This window comes from Aptenodytes forsteri, unplaced genomic scaffold (assembly GCF_000699145.1).
Source record: "Aptenodytes forsteri isolate BGI_AS27 unplaced genomic scaffold, ASM69914v1 Scaffold167, whole genome shotgun sequence".
Classification (NCBI taxonomy): Eukaryota; Metazoa; Chordata; class Aves; order Sphenisciformes; family Spheniscidae; genus Aptenodytes; species Aptenodytes forsteri.
Genome location: NW_008795926.1, coordinates 2,154,116 through 2,173,221, shown reverse-complemented (window position 1 = coordinate 2,173,221; position 19,106 = coordinate 2,154,116). Strand labels below are relative to the sequence as shown.

Sequence of the window (19,106 nt, the reverse complement as noted above, 5' to 3'; positions counted from 1 at the left end):
TGCCCAGAGAGGTGGTGGATGCCCCATTCCTGGAAACATTGAAGGTCAGGTTGGACGGGGCTCTGAGCAACCTGATGTAGTTGAGGATGTCCCTGCCCATGGCAGGGGGGTTGGACTAGATGACCATTAAAGGTCCCTTCCAACCCAAACTATTCCATGATTCTATTCTATGATTCTATGATTAGAAGTTGCTTTCTTGTGATAATGGGCAGGAGCTGAGCTGTATTAGTGCACAGCTTGTGGAGATAACAGAAATGAAAATATGCACAGGCAAGCACAAACCCTGGCACTGAATTGTTTTAAGTGGAGGTCAGCTTTGCCTGACAGTGACTACTGCCAAACAATTTACCCTACTTTGTGCTTAGAGCAACGCTCTAACCTTGCTGGAACATGGAGCAGTCCTTTTTGTAGTACAGAAACAGCCCAACTACTGACTTGTGTTTTAGACCACAAAGGATATTGGTTGAGTAGCACTGAAAACATTGACACAAAGATACATAGCTTACATGCAGTCCCCTCTCACTGGAGAGAGTAATGACTTGAGTAACAAGTTTCATGCACACTGTTGATGTTCCTTCAGACTTACCCTGTTAACAGCTAATCCTGTTATGCACACCGTAATTAAGCATCCTTCTTTTCAGGAGATCTTCAAAGAACCGGCGCAAGGCTGAGCGCAAGAGATACAGCTTGAAAGAGGGGAGTCCTTTTGAAGATATGGCTCTTCTGGAAGTCCTGGGAGAAAATGTTCGTGCTGTTGAGGCTGTGAAGGGTAGGACACTTGACGATCTTAATCTACTCTACAGCTTGTGAGGACAGCTGAGGCAGTGTGCCCCCTCTTCTTAATGGGTGTGCTGAGGAGAGAACCTACCTGGTCCATAAGACCATCTGTGTTGGACCTTGATTTTGTTCATCTGCCTCTGTGCCTGGAAGAACATGTAATAGTTATCCACATTTGAGGTTTGGGAGCAGAGAAGTGAGGCCTTGTCAGTGCCGTGACAAGATTTGTCTCACATTTGTACTCAGGCACTGTAGAGGCTGAGTAGGGACAGAACCAGTTCTGATTTGCTGCTCCTCTTCATGTGCCCTGATACCAGAGAAATACAGCTGTTTATTTAGCATAGCTTTGTTAATTGCTATTGCTTCTGCTTCTGTTCCTTCCTGCAGGAGACATACACATCCTTCTGAAGCAGCTTGTACTGTTTGGTTATGATGAGCAAGCTGGGGCACTGCAGCGAGTCCTGGAAGAGGTTTTGCAGTTGATGGAGACCTCGATTCCAGAAATCTGGACTCCAGACCTGCAGCAGAGCTCTGTCAACTCGGTCTGTGCTCATCTGCAATACCCATCACACCTGCTATACAATACCAAGTATTTAGCAGTATTTTGCATTCTCCAGCAAAGAGTCTGGAATCCTTCCCTGGCTTTCCAGATCTGCTTTTTTTTCTGTAGAGGTCAAACAGATACTCTGTGCAGTACCTGCCAAGTCAGTACACTCTAGATGTGTACAACAGGTATAGCCTGCTGCGTGCCTTGCACTGAATGCCACGTTGGACATGATGAGGTCTCATAAGGCTTGTGTTACCTTGTCCTAGTGGTGACTTCTTTTCATGAGCTCTATCTTAAGCAATTTGTAGAACATAGGAACACTGTTTTCTTTTTTAGGCCTGATGGTTGAAGTGTTAGCATAGCTTTTATGTACTGGAGTGGTGGTTGTTCAACCTGGTGATGTGAAGAATTACCAGACTGGTCAATTTAGTCTGAACCAGTATATTGTAAGGAGTATATTGCAAAAAGAAGGGTTATGTCAGGCTTCTAAGCTTCATCTTCATGCAGAATAAGGAAATCACAAGGACTGCACTTAGTTCCCTTCTGAAGTAAAAGTCTTTATTTCTAATAGGTAGTTTCTGAGCGTTCATGGTGAACACAAAATATTCCCCAGTATCTTCTCCCTAACTACTGATTAGCAAGACTCTAAGGACAGATTAAAACTGTTCTATATTACAGGTAGCTGAGACTCTCAAATGAATTTTAAATATTGCTGGTACTGTAATGAAAGTAGTCCTGCCAAGTCATGACACTTACAGTGCTGTGAAGAAGTAGGTGCTGGGATAAGGGTTCTGTGTCCTGAGAAGCTGTCCAAAAGCAGTTCTCTCTTTCTGCCTCTGTGTTTACTTTTCTGAGACGTTACTGGGCTTTGATCACATATTCCTGGTCACTTTGTACTGTGAGGTCTCCTGCAGGCAGCTGCTTCTGCTTTTGGAGACTAACAGCAGAGTTTTCTTTGTAGGTATCCCTGTTCTTAGCCTTGCTTTGTGCAGGTTGGAACATGGGTATTGCTGCTTCATACAGGTCCTGGGACCCAACTCAACTGCAAACAGCATTATGGCTGCCTATCAGCAGAAGAGGATGATGACTCCTGTTGTACAAGGTTAGTTGAGGCTCCGAGTTAGGTGTGGGTGTGAAGTGTTGGTGACGTCAGTGGGCTTTGGGGTTCTCCAAGCATTGCTACCTGCCAACAGTTGTAGCATTTACTCAGTTTTAGGAATTTCTTCATGGTGTACCCTCCCGCCTTGTGGCAAGTGAGCAGCCTTCTTAATAAGGTTTTATTTGCTCTGAAGTCCTGTGCTAAAACTACTGTCCAAATTGTGCTCCTGGCTTCCTGTGTGTGTAGTGTCTGTTGTGAGGGAATTGGAAGTCTGATTTCTTAGGGAATGTGTTAGATAATTCTGCTTGTAACTTACCTGCTGAATTTTTCTGTCTGGCTTTGGCAGCCAGGCCAAGCTCTTGACCAGGCCAGGCTACAGTCTGTTGTGGTGCCTCGCTATCTTGAAGTCCTTGCAAGCTAATACAAACTTAGGGCTGAGAGAGCTAGCAACGGCTGGTCCCATCTCCCCTCTGTCTTCCCTCTTCCCCACTAGTCCTACAGTCTCTTCCCCTACTTGTCCTGGAGTTGCCTGGAGAAATCCTGTAATAAACCTCTAGATGCGACCTGCCTATTGCTGCTTGTCAGGGCTGGCTCCAGAGAAAACCGTGTGCCTCTTATTCACACTTAACAGCCAGCTGGCTGTTGTGTATGATGTCCCAGTTACTGGTGAATGAACAGAGTTCTGCTTTCTGCCATGGATTGTTGCCTCCTCGTTGTGAACGATAACAGTTAATGGAGAGGGGACTTGATTTGCCCCAGAGATTTATTTCTGTAAGCAGTTCTGCTGGGGGCACTCTTCCATGCAGGCTGGTGATCAGTCACTAAAGGGAAATGCTATGTGTCAGAGACTTCCCAGTGTCCTTTGAGGTAAAGAAAAGTAAACTAAGTAGTTGACAGCTCCTGAAGAAACTATATGGCTGTTACCCTCTGTTCTGACACTTGTCCTGTTTGCCTTTCAGATCCAGAATTATTTATTCCACCAAAACTCAATAAAAATCTACAGTGGAAGCTGCATCTTCTCCAATAAGCAAAAGCCAAGGAATCCCAGTGAACTCTAAACTGTAACTTTTCATATAATTTCATTACACCTTTACAGAAACCATTGTTGTCCTGGCGTTTCTGATACACTGTTCTTAGGGCTGTGCAAGTGAAGGGTCCCTCCACCTGATGCAGCTGTGACTGTGACCTGTATGTGACCTGTGACATCCCACTGCAGAGGTCGTTTGTGAGGTTGGGGTGTAACAGGGTGTGCAGCTCTGAATGCTGCTGGTTGAATCCAACATCTCCCACCACTGTTCCCTCCCTTCTGGATGAAGCAACCCCACCAGTGTTGGATGGGCTATTTTCTCTGCCATCACTCACTCCTGTGGATGGTACCTGCCATGATGACAGGTCACATTTTAAGCTGTTCAGCCTGGTTTAGAGACCTCACCAGTAAGTCTGCACCAATAGGAAATTGTAGTGGCTAAACAAATGCGTTGTGTTTTCTCTGTTGAAGCTGGATGTTGGTAATACCAGATTTTTATCAGAATCGCTTTGTTATGTCAGAGTGAACCCTGCAGTACCGACAGCTGTTACATCCTGAAAGTGTGCCCATTCACACCAAGGACATCTTGGGTAGAGGAACACGAATAAAAGCGGCGGGGAAGGGTGGGGTGAGGGGTGTCAGTGTCACACACTGCTGGGTAATAGTACCCTAATTATCTGAGTTTAAAGAAGATCAGTTAATGTTGCTGTGTGGCACTGACAGATCAGCAGCTGTACCCTGGTTATACTATGCACTATTGCAGAACTGTTTCAGCTGGAAACTGATCTAACCTCATACCTGAGAATTAGGTTTTACCCCAGAATGCTTCTGCAGTCTGACTCAAGGAGTAACAGCAGCAGTCCTGGGAGCAGAGGAGGGGGACAAGCTCTGCAGGTGAGGCTGAAAACCCTTTCAGCAGTAGTAGACCCCTCTCCCTCAGTTAATTTTGTCCTGGCAGCTGCCGTGTTCTATGCAAGCCATTTTAGTTGGGTGCTGTGGAAAAATGCCAGCACAAACATGGCACTTCCTGTCTGTTGGAGGTACCTAATGACACAGCAATGGGCCGTGTTCTTACTGCACGGCATTAGCACGTGTCTAGTGCTGCAGATCATTGTTTGGGGCATGTCTGATGGCCATGTGGGTTTGCACTGTATGTGCTGTGCTGGCTTGGGGTTGTTGGAGTGGTAAAACAATCCTTTGTCAGGGTTGCATGAAGCATTGGAGTGGTCTTTCTTACAGCTGTTCTGAGTTACGTGGCCTGTTCTGGGTGGCGTGTGGATGGCTTAAGCCTGTTGTCAAGTACTGTGACTACACTGGAAAGAGATTCCCCAAGAGTAAAGCCTAGAGATGGCAAAACACATGAAAGGCTGCACAGGGTAGGAGTGTTTTACTGGATCTGGGTCTTCAGAATGGTAGCAGAACATAGTCCAAGACAAAATACAGAAGTCATCTTTCAGATCTGGAGAAAGGGGTGATGAGGGAGTCTGCGGTCCTCTCCAGGGTATGGAGGGCTCTGGACCTGCAACTGAAATGCAACACTGACACCGCTAATTCCTGACATTTCTAAATCTGACGCCAGGAAATGCTGAGGTCTTGCGCAGCCTAATCTATTGTCTAGAAAGAGAGTCCCTCTTTAAAGAACCCAAGAAAAGGTAAAACTACTGCCATCTTACTGAGGATTCATGCTTGTGCCTAAACACAGCAGTTCCTTTAATGCATGTATATGGGTTCTTCTGCTTTTCCATCATGGTGATGGTCAAAGCTGAAGACCCTCTGGTCTTAGACATGTTTTCCTGTTCTCCCACCAAGGCAAAATCACTTTAAATCTGCCATCCAGGTGGAAGACCAGTCTTCTAAATCATTCATACGGTAATTCATCACTGAACTCCATTGTCTCCCCCTACCCCACTCCCTCCTGAGTGAACTTTGACTAAGGAGCAGTAGAGCTGGAAGCAGCACCTAGTGTCCGTGAGCCTCCAGGAGGATGTCCTGCCTCCTGCTTCCTACTTCCGCAGTTGCTGAACCTTAGCTTCTTTTCAGCAGCAGCCAGGAATCTGCTTTCCCTTGCTTTCTACTAGGATGCTCTTTTGCTTTCTTAGTGATGCATGTCATCTTGAAATATATTCTGCCTTAGCTGCTGTCTTTACAGACACGTTGAATTTGCTCTTGAGTTCTGTGGAGGCTCTTACAAACAGATGCAGTTACCAGGAATTGAAGTAAGCCATTAATGCAGAAATATGGAGTTAGCTTAAGAAATGTCCCAATTTCTGAGCAAATGTGGCTGTATGGAAGCCTGATTCTCTCGTTAGAGCAGAAGTTTGTCACCTGTCTGCTGTCTAGCTTCATTAAATACAAAATACAAAAGAAAAAACCCTACTTCAGGCACACAATATCATAAAAATAATACAGCTCCAGCAGAAATCTCTTAATCACAGCAAGGGGTGGAAGGGAGGTGCTCTTGAATTGATTCAGGTACCCTTTGTCAACACTGGTCCTTCTAAGGCACACAGTGTCATCTTCAGAAGCACTTCTTAAAAATGCAGGAAGGACCACATTCTTCATATTCACTTCTGTAAACCCAGAGCTCCTGGAAAGAGCGGAGTGAGGCCAGAATAGACCCACCAATCCAGACAGAAGACTTTCTTTGAGGGGACGCGGCTGTGATGAGGTTGTCAGTGGGGCACATCCTGGCCAGTTCCATCTGGAAGCGGTCGGTAAAGCCCTCCATCATAGTGCTGCCCCCACACAACAGGATATTCCTCACCATTTTTTTGTTGATGTCAGCATCACACCTCTTGAGACAGGTGAGTGTCAGCTGCAAAATCCCTGGCTGCTGTGAGCCAAGTAGGGCTGGTTTGAACAGCGCTTCAGCACAAAGGAATCTCTCCTTGCCTACGGTGACGACATGTCCATCTGGCAGCTCATAATCCATTTGCTGTTTCTGAACAGGCAAACTCAAGTCCTGGGTAAGGTCCAGAGAAGTGCAACAACACTTCTCTTTGAGATCTTGTACGATGTTTAGCTGGTGTTCCGTGAACACATTTCCAGACTCATTTAGTAACCTCATGAGATAACGTGTGATATCCGAGCCAGCATAGTCTACTCTCCCAGTGATGCTACGTATAACATAACCTTCATAGATGGGAACCACGTGCGAAGCACCATGGCCACTTTCCACCACGAGAGCTGAGGTTTTTCCATAAGAGTACATGGATAAATGGGACTGGTAGGCAACGTGGATGGCAGGCATGTGAAATCCTTCAAACATCATCTCAGCATATCTCTCCTTGTCAGTGATGGAACACAGGGGAGGCGCTGACACCAGAACAGCATGGTTCTCTGGCTGAATATTCATTTCTGTCTGGAAAATACACTCCAAAGTATCTTGGACACAGTTCCAGTCCGCCACTATGCCATGTCTTACTGGGTTGATGAGTGTTAAGGGTACACTGCTATTCTGAAGCTCTTTTCCAACAAAGGTTTCTTTTTGATTGCTCCCAGCCTCCCGTGTGGGCTTACCAACTGTAGAGGAAACAATGTAGGAAGGCCATGGGTCCCCTGCAAAGCCACACTTGAAGTAGCATGTGCCAATGTCTATGACTACTGTTTTAGTTTCCTTCATGGCTTTGAGACTACCCGTGGTTGCAGATACATGGCTGTCCCTTATAGGCTTCAAACAGCTTGCATCCGCTGCTGCCGTTCTTGCAGACCTTTCCTGTACAGCTGTGACTTCATACAGCGAGTGCTGGACATGCTTCTCGGCAGCATTGCCCTGCCACCACTCCACTGGGGTCACCGCAAGCAGCAGACGTGTGGCTGGAGCCCTGGTGGCGGTGGTTCTACTGATGACATCATACAGAGGCTTGCCCCTCAGAAACCAGTGCTCAGCATTCAAGTGCGTGACAATCATGACTTGAGGCAGCTGTGCACCATTTCTATATAGTTGGGTTGCAGGCATTGTGCTTTGCTTTGACCTGCTCTGAGAGGTACTAAAAAACATGACACCCACCCAGATGTGACGGGCCGCGGGGCATAAACAGCGCATTTAACCGTGAAGCAGCATGGCTTTCCTTTCCAGCCTGCGTCTGCCACATGAGGAAGACCATGGTTCTCCAGCATTTGCAACTGCTCTTGGTCTAAAATAGTTCCTGTTGCTAAGCATTGGCACTACTTCACCTCTGGGGCCAAGCGAAGCCCTAGTTTGGCTGTGTCAAGAGCGAATCCCTAGACTGGCTGTGCTTTTGTCATTGTTTCTCTCATTTTTAAGTTTTGCTTTCTAAATTAAGGCATAATATTACTAATGTCAGCAAAAACTAAAGTGTGACTGGTGGTTGAAATTAGGCCACATCCAACCCCTCACCCTTACCGTCCCCCCCATTCCACTACAGGAACGTCTGTTCTTTTCCAGCAGCAACAGGTCACTATTTGCCCCATCAGTGTGTGTGTAATAACATATTGCTGCATGGAGGCACAGAAGAAGACACCCTCTCCCCACAGAATACGTTATCAAGAGCTACCAACAGCATTTTCCTTGCATAACAAAAGCTCTGTGTGCTCTTTTACTCAAAGCCATTTCACCCAGAGGGCGTCTTACTTAACAAGTCAAAGCTGGGCTTAGGATGAAATCGAACCCTACTAACCAGTTCTGGACCCACAAACAGATTTTCCTTGCTACTGCTCTGCTGCCTATACGGGAGTTCACATCTTGATGACAATCAAATGATAGAGGCTCACCAAAATCCCGATGTGGAAAAACAGGGCAGCATAAAACCATGCCAATTTCTCTACCAACCTCAACATATGCAGACAAGCAACTGCAAACCTTGATAGTTTATTATTCTGGGAAGCAATAAAGCTGGATATTGTGTATTATACACATATTTTTGTATATAAATGATTCAATACATCCTTGTACATGAGATAGGCTGCCCCTCTTGGAGCCTCAGCAGTGACTACCCTGGCACCCTGGTGACAGGCGATGCCTGCTCCATAGCCAAGGGGAAGTTCAGCAGCACTGCAATCTTCAAGCCATGCTGTGGCACAGCGAAGTGGGGACGCTGCAGCTGATGCTCCTTCCCATTTAAATAACCTGGCCCTTTTTTTCAGCCGGAGGGCTTGATCCTGATGCAAGTATTGGTTGTCAGCTGGTGACTGACCTCCTTCAGCACTGACCGGTGCACTTGATTGGTCTATGTTCATGTTGGTCTAAGGAAATGCAGAAAGATTTCAGCTTAACTTCTCAATAGCATTGCTCGCTCGCTGCAACCGTAGCGTTTAGTTCTATGTTTAGCTGTCGTGTTTTAATTCCCAAGTTGGTTTTTACTTCCTTAGATAATGGCAATAAAGTTATTTTTTAGATAGCCGGAAGTGATTACTTTTCCTGCCCGAAAAGACACCGGTGTGTCAGAAACATCTGACAGTAATACATCTGGCAAGCTCCATTGGCAGTTAGTGCTTTTGATACAGCAGAAGAGCTTGACAAAGTGTTTTTAGTATTACCTGACTTGTGGTTCATTTTGCCTTCAGATTACACACAACTGCCAATCCTCAGTGTAAACCGTATCTTACATTGTTCTTCAAAAGAAAAGTAGTTGTAGCAAATAAAGCCGTCAGAATCCCGAATGTTTAAAGATTGACATACGTTCTCTAGCGTAAAAATGTGAGAAAATCTGGCGTTTCTTATGCTTTTTATTTAAGAGTTTCAGAGTTTATTGCATCAAGTACCCAAGACAAAAAGGCGAAATGTACCAATGCTTATGAAAGGGCAATGGTAAAACTTACCTCCTGGGCTGCAGCTGTAATTTGTAAAATAGCTGGCAGTTGACACAAAAGTACAATGATAACCTTGAAAATGTTAATTTTTTTACATTCCTTGGACAGTTTTGCTGTCAGCCACGCCAGCCTCTGCAACATTATCACTTAAGAGAAACTTCAGTGACAGGCAGAAGACATCAAGAGAAAGACCTCTAAATCATTGTTTGTTTCTCTCCTTTCTCAGTGGAAACCCAGATCTGGGCTCAATGCCTCAGCTTCTGAATTAAAATAAATCCTTTCGTCCAAACGCAACGCTTCTTCCAGACTTTGGTCACATATAGATTAGTGGGGCAGTACCACAACAAAGCTGCAAACACGCCTTCAATTTCAGAAGTCACTTTATTTTATGTTGGGGTTTTTTTGGCTATGCTATTACAAAGTTAGTATGCGTTTAGTAGTAGTTTCCAGGCTACTTTTTCCCACATTACATTTGTCATTCCAGTTCACAAAAAACATACGTGTCCAGTAACATTTTGAGGTCTTTGTTGCAGCCTGAAATCTGAAGACGGGTTGTAAGATGACATTTTGCAAAGTCATTTTGGCCAATGTTTCCTGAGGTGTTCCTTTAACTGTGGGATAGTGGACAGCTGTTGTTTGCAACGATGGCATCTGAGGGGCAATTTGAGAAGTTCAGAGACGTGATCTTTCACTATCACTTTTCCATTGCTTCTTACCATCTCTATCACATCTGAAATAAAATGAGACAGGAGGTATTGGGACCACGTAGCATCGTGAAACACATGACTGCAGAATCTCTGCGCACTGCTTTGCATGCACAGCATGTCATCACTGCATTCTAATTTAAACCAGTCACAAAATTCGGTTGACTTTTACTTAGTGCTTCCCCAATATCTGAAACTACATATAACCTTTCACTTATTACAATAGAATTTATCGCTTACACATTTGTTTGGAATAAAAAAGCCCAAAGCCAGAACCCACAAACAGGATTACATGTCACGAAACACCTTTTCTAATCATTACCTTCAGAGTTTAAGAAGTAGTCTGTAGTAAAAGAGTTCCAGTGCTTTTTGGTTTTCAGGGCTGGAGAATCAAAATCCTGGCTGATTAAATGCAAATGTAGCTGACTGAAACAAATATGTTATGTAGATAAGAGAGAAGAGTAATGTTAATGCTTGAAGTTCTTTTGCAGTAGTATCGGTTGCAAACATGATTCAGCAGTCGGACTGCCAGCCTTATGGGTCAGTCTTACCATGTTTGACCCACAGTCCTGTGACAGAAGAAACCTAGTCTGTTCTAGAAGCGCAGTCTCATGCCAAGCGCTTCACTTAAACAGTCAAGGTCACTAATCTGCGTATTCCACTGGCCCCTAACTACAGTCTATATTCCTGCTAGTTTCCAAAAGGGCAGAGACAGTGGTTTTAATAAACCAAAGGTTTAAACTTTGTAAAGTACCTGAATGGGACTTGATCGGTGACTCAAAGCTTCATCCAAGAAGTGGAGAACAACTTAGGAACACTGACTGCAATACCCACAGGCATTTGGTCACTGTAACATCTGGACTTACTTACACACACAAGACTTGAATCCTTGCTCAGTATCAGGCAGGAGTTGACAGGCTTAAGAGTCACTCTCTGATCCCCGATCGGTGTGCTGGGAGGGGGGATGCCCTAGCACTTGGCCATTGGCATCGCCGTCTCTTTCCCTGGGACTGGACCACAGGCGTACTGTAGCCCCAGCTACAGACCTCTGCTAGGGGAACCCCACAGGCATTTCCCACCTGACCCACGACACCTGCCTAGCCCACCGGCATGTACGCAGCAGCGTGTGCACAGCTGCACCCAAGGGACTTGGACACCAAACTGTCCGTAGTGTTTAGGAGGATAAGTTGTTCTTTAGCAGTGCCAGATCACATTACAGATTTCGCCCCAATTCTGTATAACCGGAAGAACAGGGTCTCCACCTGATGACTCATCTAGGTCTTACCTCATACTGGGGATAGCATGGTAACCCAGTCTGAACTCCAGACTCTCTCTGGCAGGGCACCGTTCGATCATTTTTTGCCCAACTGCATGCATATGTTCCAGGAGTTCAAGATGGTCCCTGGTGACTGACTTCAGGCTTGAAATGGGGTCCCATGGTAAGATAAGCCAGTGGTAACGTGCTTTGGGATATTTATCCTTGATGACTACAGTCTTTTCATCTTTGTAGACCTTGAAAAACAAATAACTAGATTATTTACTGATTGAAAGTTAAATATCTTATTCATATAAGGACTGTATTTAGTGGATTTTGAGATGTTATCCATCTGCATGTCCCATTGTGGCTGCAGAAGTCCCTAAGCACACGTATGCATTGCTAGTCCAACTGGGACTGCGAGGAAAAAAGCCAGGAAAGATTACTAGATGGGGAGAAATATCAAGCAGCAGAGAATTCCACTTCAAGGAGGACTTTTGCTGGAACTAAATTGGTCCAGGATATGCGCCCTCTTCCATACCATGCACCAGGCAGCTACGGAGAGATGTTCCAGAATCCCTCTTTATTTACTTTAAGGAAAAAGCTTTCTGTTCTTACCTAGCAGTTAAGTTAACCATTGCTACAGGTGGATGTGAACTCTCTTGAAAATCACCTGGACTCAGATACCAGTGAGGTCTAGGAAACTCTACTTCCATCAGGCTACATTCAAGCTTTGTGGTCACTGAAACAAAAATCATGGCACTGTGCTCAATATAGAGCACGTAGGAATGCACTGGACTGCCTCATCCTTCACAGCTTTCTGGAGTGAAACACAAGTCTCAGAGGTGCTACAAACAGCGTGCTCAGTGCTGCAGACCGCCGCCAGCGTTACAAAGACAAAAACATTCAAGCCCAAGCTATTTCAGTTCATGCTACCCAATGTCCTACTTTGTAAGATCACTCACAAAAAGGAGAACAGATTCCTGTCTATCATGCCCTTCTTCCCCCATTTTCATTTTGTTTTGCCTTCTGCAACAATTTGATGCAGCTGATGAAGAGAAATGGTAGCAAAGCATGGGGAGAACAGGGGGGACAACCTGCTGCTGGCAATAAAAATCTGTCAGGTTCTGAAGAACTGTGTGCCGTGTCTCTGATCTCTTAGCAGCATGTCTATTGGTAAGAGACGGATGATGTCTTTGTCATCTTTGCTAATTATTCTCATATGTTTATATACAGAGTTGATCAGTCTTGCTCTACAGGAAGGAAGATTAAAATTCTATCAGCACACAAATCACAGGACTGATTCTTTCAGCAGCAAGACTTGTTGATGCTGTCGTATTTTTATATACACACATTAGTGTCTGCATATGCAGCCAGTGGGAATGGGATCACGATCAAGTGTTTTCAGAAGAAAGAAATATTGCCATTTATTTAATATTTTATTAAAAAGCAAAGACAGGAGTTCTATTGTTTGTGTATTTAGTTCAGAACCACAATTAATAAAGCCAACAACCAAGTCACAGTTATTTGTGTTCTAACATTCAAAGAACTTTAAAACCAGCTTATCTTTTGGGTCAAGAAAGCACTGTCTTGGTAAAGACAGTAAATTGGTAAAGACGGTAAATTCCGCTTAAGGGATGAAGATTAAGCTTCATGTTTAAACATGTTCAAAAGCATGTTTAAAAAGGAAGCAAGTATTTCAATAGCTTTATTGTTCCCTATAGAAAGACTCATTTGAAACTGCTGGCATTTCCAGGAGAATGGGCATCCAGTTCTCCTCAACTCTACGCAGTTAAACACTTTAGACTTGAATTAAAAAAAAAAAAAAATCAAGAAATAGGGACCTTCTGATTAGTTATCAAGGAAATTATTTCCAGCCTGAGGGTGATCATCACCTGAAGGGGCCCAGTGAGGCTCTGGGATCTTCACCCTTGGAGATCATCTCAACTCAAATGGACGAAGGCTGGGGCAATCACATCGACTGCAAGCAGTCAGACTGGCTGACCTCCAAAGGTCTTTTCCAGCTGAAATTATTCAGTGATTTCAAGAACCAAGTATCACAGGTGTCTGTGATATCCGTACTCCTGAACACATACTGTTCAGGAGAACACTTGCTGAGAAGTACAAAGGGAAAAACACATCTCTAATGTTAAGACGGCCATGCAGCAGTCAGCCAGCCAAAACGCAAGCTAAATGGACCTGAGCTTCAGGCCTTACTCTGCCAGACAGTGGAATATTGATGGAGAGCATTCTCCCTATTTTGGAGTTGAGCTAAAAACCTTGTTTTTGAGAAGGAGTTGTCTACGTATTTCCTATAACTTAAAATGAGAGTAGGTTCTATACATGGTGTCCTGGTTTCAGCAGGGATAGAGTTAATTTCCTTCCTAGTAGCTGGTACAGTGCTTTGTTTTGGATTTAGGGTGAGAACAATGTTAATAACACACCAATGTTTTAGTTGTTGCTAGGTAGTGTTTACACTAGTCAAGGACTTTTCAGCTTCCCATGCTCTACTGACTGAGAAGGCTGGAGGTGCACAAGAAGCTGGGAGGGGGCACAGCCAGGACAGCTGACCCAAACTGGCCAAAGGGACATTCCATACCATGTGACGTCATGCTCAGTATATAAAGCTGGGGGAAGAAGAAGGAAGGGGGGGACGTTTGGAGTGATGGCGTTTGTCTTCCCAAGTAACCGTTACGCGTGATGGAGCCCTGCTTTCCTGGAGATGGCTGAACACCTGCCTGCCCATGGGAAGTAGTGAATGAATTCCTTGTTTTGCTTTGCTTGCGTGTGTGGCTTTTGCTTTACCTATTAAACTGCCTTTATCTCAACCCATGAGTTTTCTCACTTTTACCCTTCCGATTCTCTCCCCCATCCCACCGGGGGGGAGTGAGCGAGCGGCTGCGTGGTGCTTAGTTGCCGGCTGAGGTTAAACCACGACACATGGATAGGGAAGATTCTCTCAGGGCTCTCTCAGAACGCAGTAACAAGAAAGCACGTATACACTGCAGCCACGAAAGACATTTGTCAGATTTCTGCGTCTTGAGTCTGACCTCCCCTGCTTTTGCAGGCAGCAGACAACAAAAAAAAAAAAAAAAAAAAAAGAGCTCAAGGAAAACCATTATGCAGCCACAGGGAAGCAGAGGGAGGGAGCAACTGCAGGCGGCTAAAAGAAACCACCCAGGAAATTCCTGTTGGCACAATGAAACCGGGTGGAGGAGGAGCCAGGGGTCACATCCTGTCAGCTGGCACAGAGGTGTTGCAGTTAAGAGTTTGCTGGAAACCAGGAAACTGCACCATGCCTGGAAACAAGGCAGTGCTGACTGCCAGAAAACAGGAACCTCCACTACTTGCTCAGCTTTGAACCACACCCCCATTTTAGTTGGTTTCCCTGAAGAAACAAAGCAACTGCACTGCTCGCCTGCTCTCCCAACAACCTTTTTGAAATCTGATGGCCAAATTTGACAGTGTAGAGAGCTTGTGAAGATAATTAAGATAATGACATTCTGCAAAATCAGTATAATAGAAACTCCCAAATTAATGCTACTACAGAGAGAGATGCAAGTACAATTCAGCCCTTATGCAGTACTCCACTGGTTAATCAGATCACTAAGTGAACTGCAGAAGGAAGAAAGAAAGCTCATTCAAATTTGTTAGACAGGAACTACTGTAAAGTACAAGTGTACAGCTCTCACCTGCATTTTTGGATCTTGCATGGAGCTCTTTAGACCCTGACTCCAGTGTCCTAAATGTTCCTAAAGCACAGAAGGAAAAAAAATATTTGTAAGACAATTAAGAATCCAATTATATGTTTTAAAGCATTCAGATAAGTACTTTCATTAGTATACAACAGTAAAATAACAACTGAATGACAGCTGAATTATTTCCTTTCTATAAATGCTAACACACCTGCTCCAACTGCCCCCACAAAGCTACTTTTGAAAACTTTTAACAAAATACCATTACGATTCAAAGTTAAGTCTTTCAAATGTTGGAAATTTAACAACAGGGAGCTCTAGATCTGTTTGAATTTAATAATTTACACACACGTTATAGGCACAGTCCTTGATTACTATTGATAACAGATTATTTTACTAAAAGACCCTCTGCTCCATGGATCACAAGGGCCAAAGGAAGTACAAGGATCTCCATTAACTGTCCTATCACATGCGGCTCTGCACAGAACAAAGAAGTGGTTGTGGTGTGTGACCCTACTCTTAAATGTATTTATTTTTTGATATTGTGCAAGGAATGGCTTGTACAGAAAACAAGAAAGGCACAGGAAGATCAAGCCAACACTAGCAGGTATCTCTTAACTTGGTTACTGAATGCCTAATAGAAGGTGCCTCGAGTTCAGTTTTTTCAAAACAGATAATGTTTTATCTGTTCAGATCACTTTACAGGCATTATCAATGATGATTTTCATCATATTCTTACAGAGGAAGATGTTCAAACATTATTATAGTGCTGACAGAGAAACACTGTGAATCGTCTTGTCTCCCTGCTCACACCACCACAAACCTGGCCCTAATATAACTAGCCTGAGCTCACAAATGAAATCAGTGGTCAACCCACCACAACCTGGGACTGAAATTTTGTCCTGAGGGGTTTCATTTCTGTGCCTTCTCCTCCAGCAACTGCACTGTTATAGTTCCAGATGCATTACGAAGTCTTTTATTTTGTCCGTGTCAGCAGGGCTAAAAACTCCCTTTCAAAAGATTTTGGCTGGTAACATTCATTAATGTAAACATGGTTCTACCATAAGGAATGATCAAAGCAGGAGGGGGTGGGGGAGGGAAAGCAATTAAAAAAAAAAAAAAAAAGAGGGTCAAGTTCTTCCATTCTCTGTGCATAAGCTTTTAGATAACCACTGCTCTATTTGTAACATAGCAGATTTCATCTCAAGAGCCAGCACAGTATCCTTGTGTGACTCCAGCTAAACTGAGCTAAAGTGGACTGTCCTTCTAGCAGAAATTGCAGCAGGAACCAGAGATTAAATCCTCACTCGCTACAAGCAAGCCCCTTTACACACACACACACACACACCCCCCAGCTCAGGTTAGAATGGGTTCCAGGTAACTTTCTCAGGACGTGGGTGATGTCAGGAGCAGAGTCTTTGCCTCAGCGCATGTCAGCTCACATGCTCTGAACACTCTGAGGATCTGTGTTCACCTGAGACGCCTCCCCATCAGTAGTACCCACAAAAGTAAAAGGCCAAAGCCCTGACGGAGGAGACAACGCCAGGAGAAACAGCACAAGTACTAATACCAATACACTTGCCTTTTTGCTCGAAGTGCCTTCGTGTGGAGATACACCAGTATTGCTTAGTTTGGGATTTGCAGAACTGCCTTGTGTATCCACCACCTCCATCTTCATTGTTTTTCTGGGCACAAGCTCTACATCATCATCATCATCGCAGGAGTCCTCACATGGCGTCTTGTGGGTTTGTATTTTCCTTTCTGTTTCTGTAACAGTTTTCCCCGACTCTTCAGCAAATTGCACCATGTAGGGGTAAAGTTTATTCACAATATGCAGAACCTGGCCCGGCTTCATTTTCACCTCTTCATCCTTGCCAATACTCACGAGATCAACACTAGTTGGGTTGACTCCTATCTTTGGTAGGAAGAAAAAGGAAAAAAAATAGCAGATGATGTCACAACTGGAATCACCAACTACCACTCCGTTGTCCTGGAATATCACTATCCTGGAAAGCAAATACGTTTTGTGTTCACTGCACCCCCTCCCCACACCAATCCACTCTAGAGGATCAGGGAAGTCCAATGCTGGAGACACCTCTCTATGGCCCAGTCTTGCAATCACAGCTGTCAACACACAACCCTCAGGGGCATGGTGTCACAGGGACCCAACAGTTCTGTAGCAGCTGGCTAGAGTTACAGCAAGACCTGTGCCGCACTTAGCTCAAAAATATTAACAACCTATTGAACAACTGTTAAAATAGTAACAGCCTTAGTAACAATTATTTCTGAAGAGTAACTAGTTTTAACAAATTATTTCAGTCCAGTCATCCCCAGAAAGTTTCCTGTTTTCAAATTATTTTACTTTCTTCTCCTTTTTACTACATTTTGTTTTCTGTTTCTACCAAATGCTGTCCCATCAACACATTTGCCTTCAAATACACAAACACACTTTTCTGGCTCATTTCAAGAGAGAAAGGAGTTCAGGCTCACAACTGCTGGCTCCCCAAGCACAGCCCACTGCTAACACTTGCAACACACTCCCTCCTGCGCAGGGAAAAAAAAAAAAAAAAAAAAAAAAAAGAAAAATCAGGAAAAGTCTCTCTGAGCCCCCAGAAGAGTCCACGACACAGGGATCAGCTCCTTGCTCCTGTTTTTTCTTTCTTTCCCAAGCCAAACGTGATAACCCTTCTCCAGCCCACAGACTGTGTTCAAACACAGTGACAACACTTGCCTATTCCTTCAAGAGAGACTAAACCTCTCTGCTCACCTCAGCTTGTGCAAAGTATATACCAGCCTATCTGTATTTTAATGCTTTTATTTTCATTTCGCATCTTACACTTTCACAAAATCAGCTCTGTTATTTATTCTGTTCTAGCAGAAAATGAGGACAGCAAGGTCAAATTTTTACCTGCCTCTCTCATTGCATCAGTTTACAGCTCTATGCAACTCTAAAATAATTTACCCCTCAAAACACTGTTTTAAAGACTGAGAAGTTACTTGAAGTTTAGCTGATAATTGAAAAGCAATACGTTTTCCTCTGTCTCAGGCATAACTGATAACACAAAGTGGTGTGGACAACCTACAGTGACTGCTTGATAGACGGCTTTTGCCTAATCATGAGGGTGACCCTATGGAAACTAGGAGTCTCCGACTCCCGCAAAATGCTTTTGGTTAATGTTTATGCATGAAACGAGCTTTAGGAAACCAGCTCTTCCCTGTGACTGATAAACTCTGTCACAGAATGTTTCTGCAGCTTTGTCACTGCGATACCTGCCTGCTTCACAAGATGGTACTGTGCCTCTCGTCACTTGGTATTCACTGCGGTGAAGCACCCGCCTGACTCCAGCCAGGATCTCTTCAGTCTACACTTCCACAGTTGCACTCAAGTCAAGTACACTTCACATCCCCCGGGCCAATATGCTATCAAACAACTGATCACTGGAACCCTGCGCTGCACACAAATCACCTGGGAAGCAACTCTAAAGCAGGCAGTGAAAACATGCTAGGACCCACAGCCCTGAAATTCCCGTAACATGGTATTCAAATTGTGGCTAAGGCTGACTTCTGTGAAAAACTGTCTGAGAGATCTTTGCCAGATTCACCAGGTACTGGTGGGGTCCCTGTGCTTACTGAGCTCTGGAGGTGTTTTGACAGAAGATGTTACTCCTCAGTAGGCAGAACACATTGATGTGTTGTCCACATGTGCTGATGCTGCAGGTGCACATACATGCCCCAGCACCTGAAGCCAGAGAATTTTCCGTTCATATTATCTCAGGGATACCGGTCCTTATAAGTATGAGAGAGTAGGCCTACATCCATCCAGTTAGTAACATGAGAATGCCTTCAGTGCTGTCTCACATCCCATCCCTTCCCAGAGGAGACGATACCTTCAGCTCTATCAGCCATCAAAACAAAAACCTTCCACAACTGCCCAGTCCCATTAACATAACAACCAATTTGACCTTAAGTGAAGGGCTGCCTCAGCTTTGGAACTTGAAGGCTCAGGAGGCAGATCAGCAAGTTTAGGGGAAGAACTCCAAAATCTCCCAAATGTAGCGCCTGAAAGAACAGGTTGAGGATTCACAGCAGCATTCCCTGATGCTGCAAGTCTGGCTGTCTGAGACTGGAGCATATCTGGAAGGAATAGTGCAGTCTTTCCATTGAGGTATTTTAAAAAAAAAAAAAAAAAAAAAGAGAAAGACCCCTTCAAGGGACAGGTATTTAAAAAAA

General features: G+C 44.4%; 3 protein-coding genes across 3 annotated transcripts in view; 1 reads left to right on the top strand and 2 right to left on the bottom strand.

The window, feature by feature from the left end:
• IKBKAP (inhibitor of kappa light polypeptide gene enhancer in B-cells, kinase complex-associated protein) overlaps positions 1-3,531 on the top strand; it is a 35,963-nt gene extending 32,432 nt beyond the window's left edge. Inside the window, exons 34-37 of the mRNA XM_019473604.1 lie at positions 642-769; positions 1,165-1,319; positions 2,348-2,426; positions 3,383-3,531. Of these exons, the coding sequence (XP_019329149.1) occupies positions 642-769; positions 1,165-1,319; positions 2,348-2,426; positions 3,383-3,450 (430 nt within the window). The 3' untranslated portion in view covers positions 3,451-3,531. The remainder of the gene's footprint in view (positions 1-641; positions 770-1,164; positions 1,320-2,347; positions 2,427-3,382) is intronic.
• A 2,382-nt stretch (positions 3,532-5,913) lies between these two features.
• Positions 5,914-7,132, bottom strand: LOC103903771 (actin-like protein 7A). Its single transcript, XM_009285038.2, has one exon. The coding sequence runs from the start codon at positions 7,070-7,072 to the stop codon at positions 5,969-5,971; it is 1,104 nt and encodes a 367-aa protein (XP_009283313.1). The 5' UTR covers positions 7,073-7,132; the 3' UTR covers positions 5,914-5,968.
• A 2,452-nt stretch (positions 7,133-9,584) lies between these two features.
• Positions 9,585-19,106, bottom strand: part of APTX (aprataxin) — an 11,331-nt gene continuing 1,809 nt past the window's right edge. The window contains exons 4-8 of the mRNA XM_009285036.2: positions 16,459-16,791; positions 14,874-14,933; positions 11,212-11,438; positions 10,249-10,352; positions 9,585-9,952 (exon numbers count right to left, since the gene is read on the bottom strand). Of these exons, the coding sequence (XP_009283311.1) occupies positions 9,798-9,952; positions 10,249-10,352; positions 11,212-11,438; positions 14,874-14,933; positions 16,459-16,791 (879 nt within the window). The 3' untranslated portion in view covers positions 9,585-9,797. The remainder of the gene's footprint in view (positions 9,953-10,248; positions 10,353-11,211; positions 11,439-14,873; positions 14,934-16,458; positions 16,792-19,106) is intronic.

Bases quoted from the DNA above. Each gene is read 5' to 3' on its own strand.
- LOC103903771 (XM_009285038.2), bottom strand. From the start codon at position 7,072: ATGAAGGAAACTAAAACAGTAGTCATAGACATTGGCACATGCTACTTC.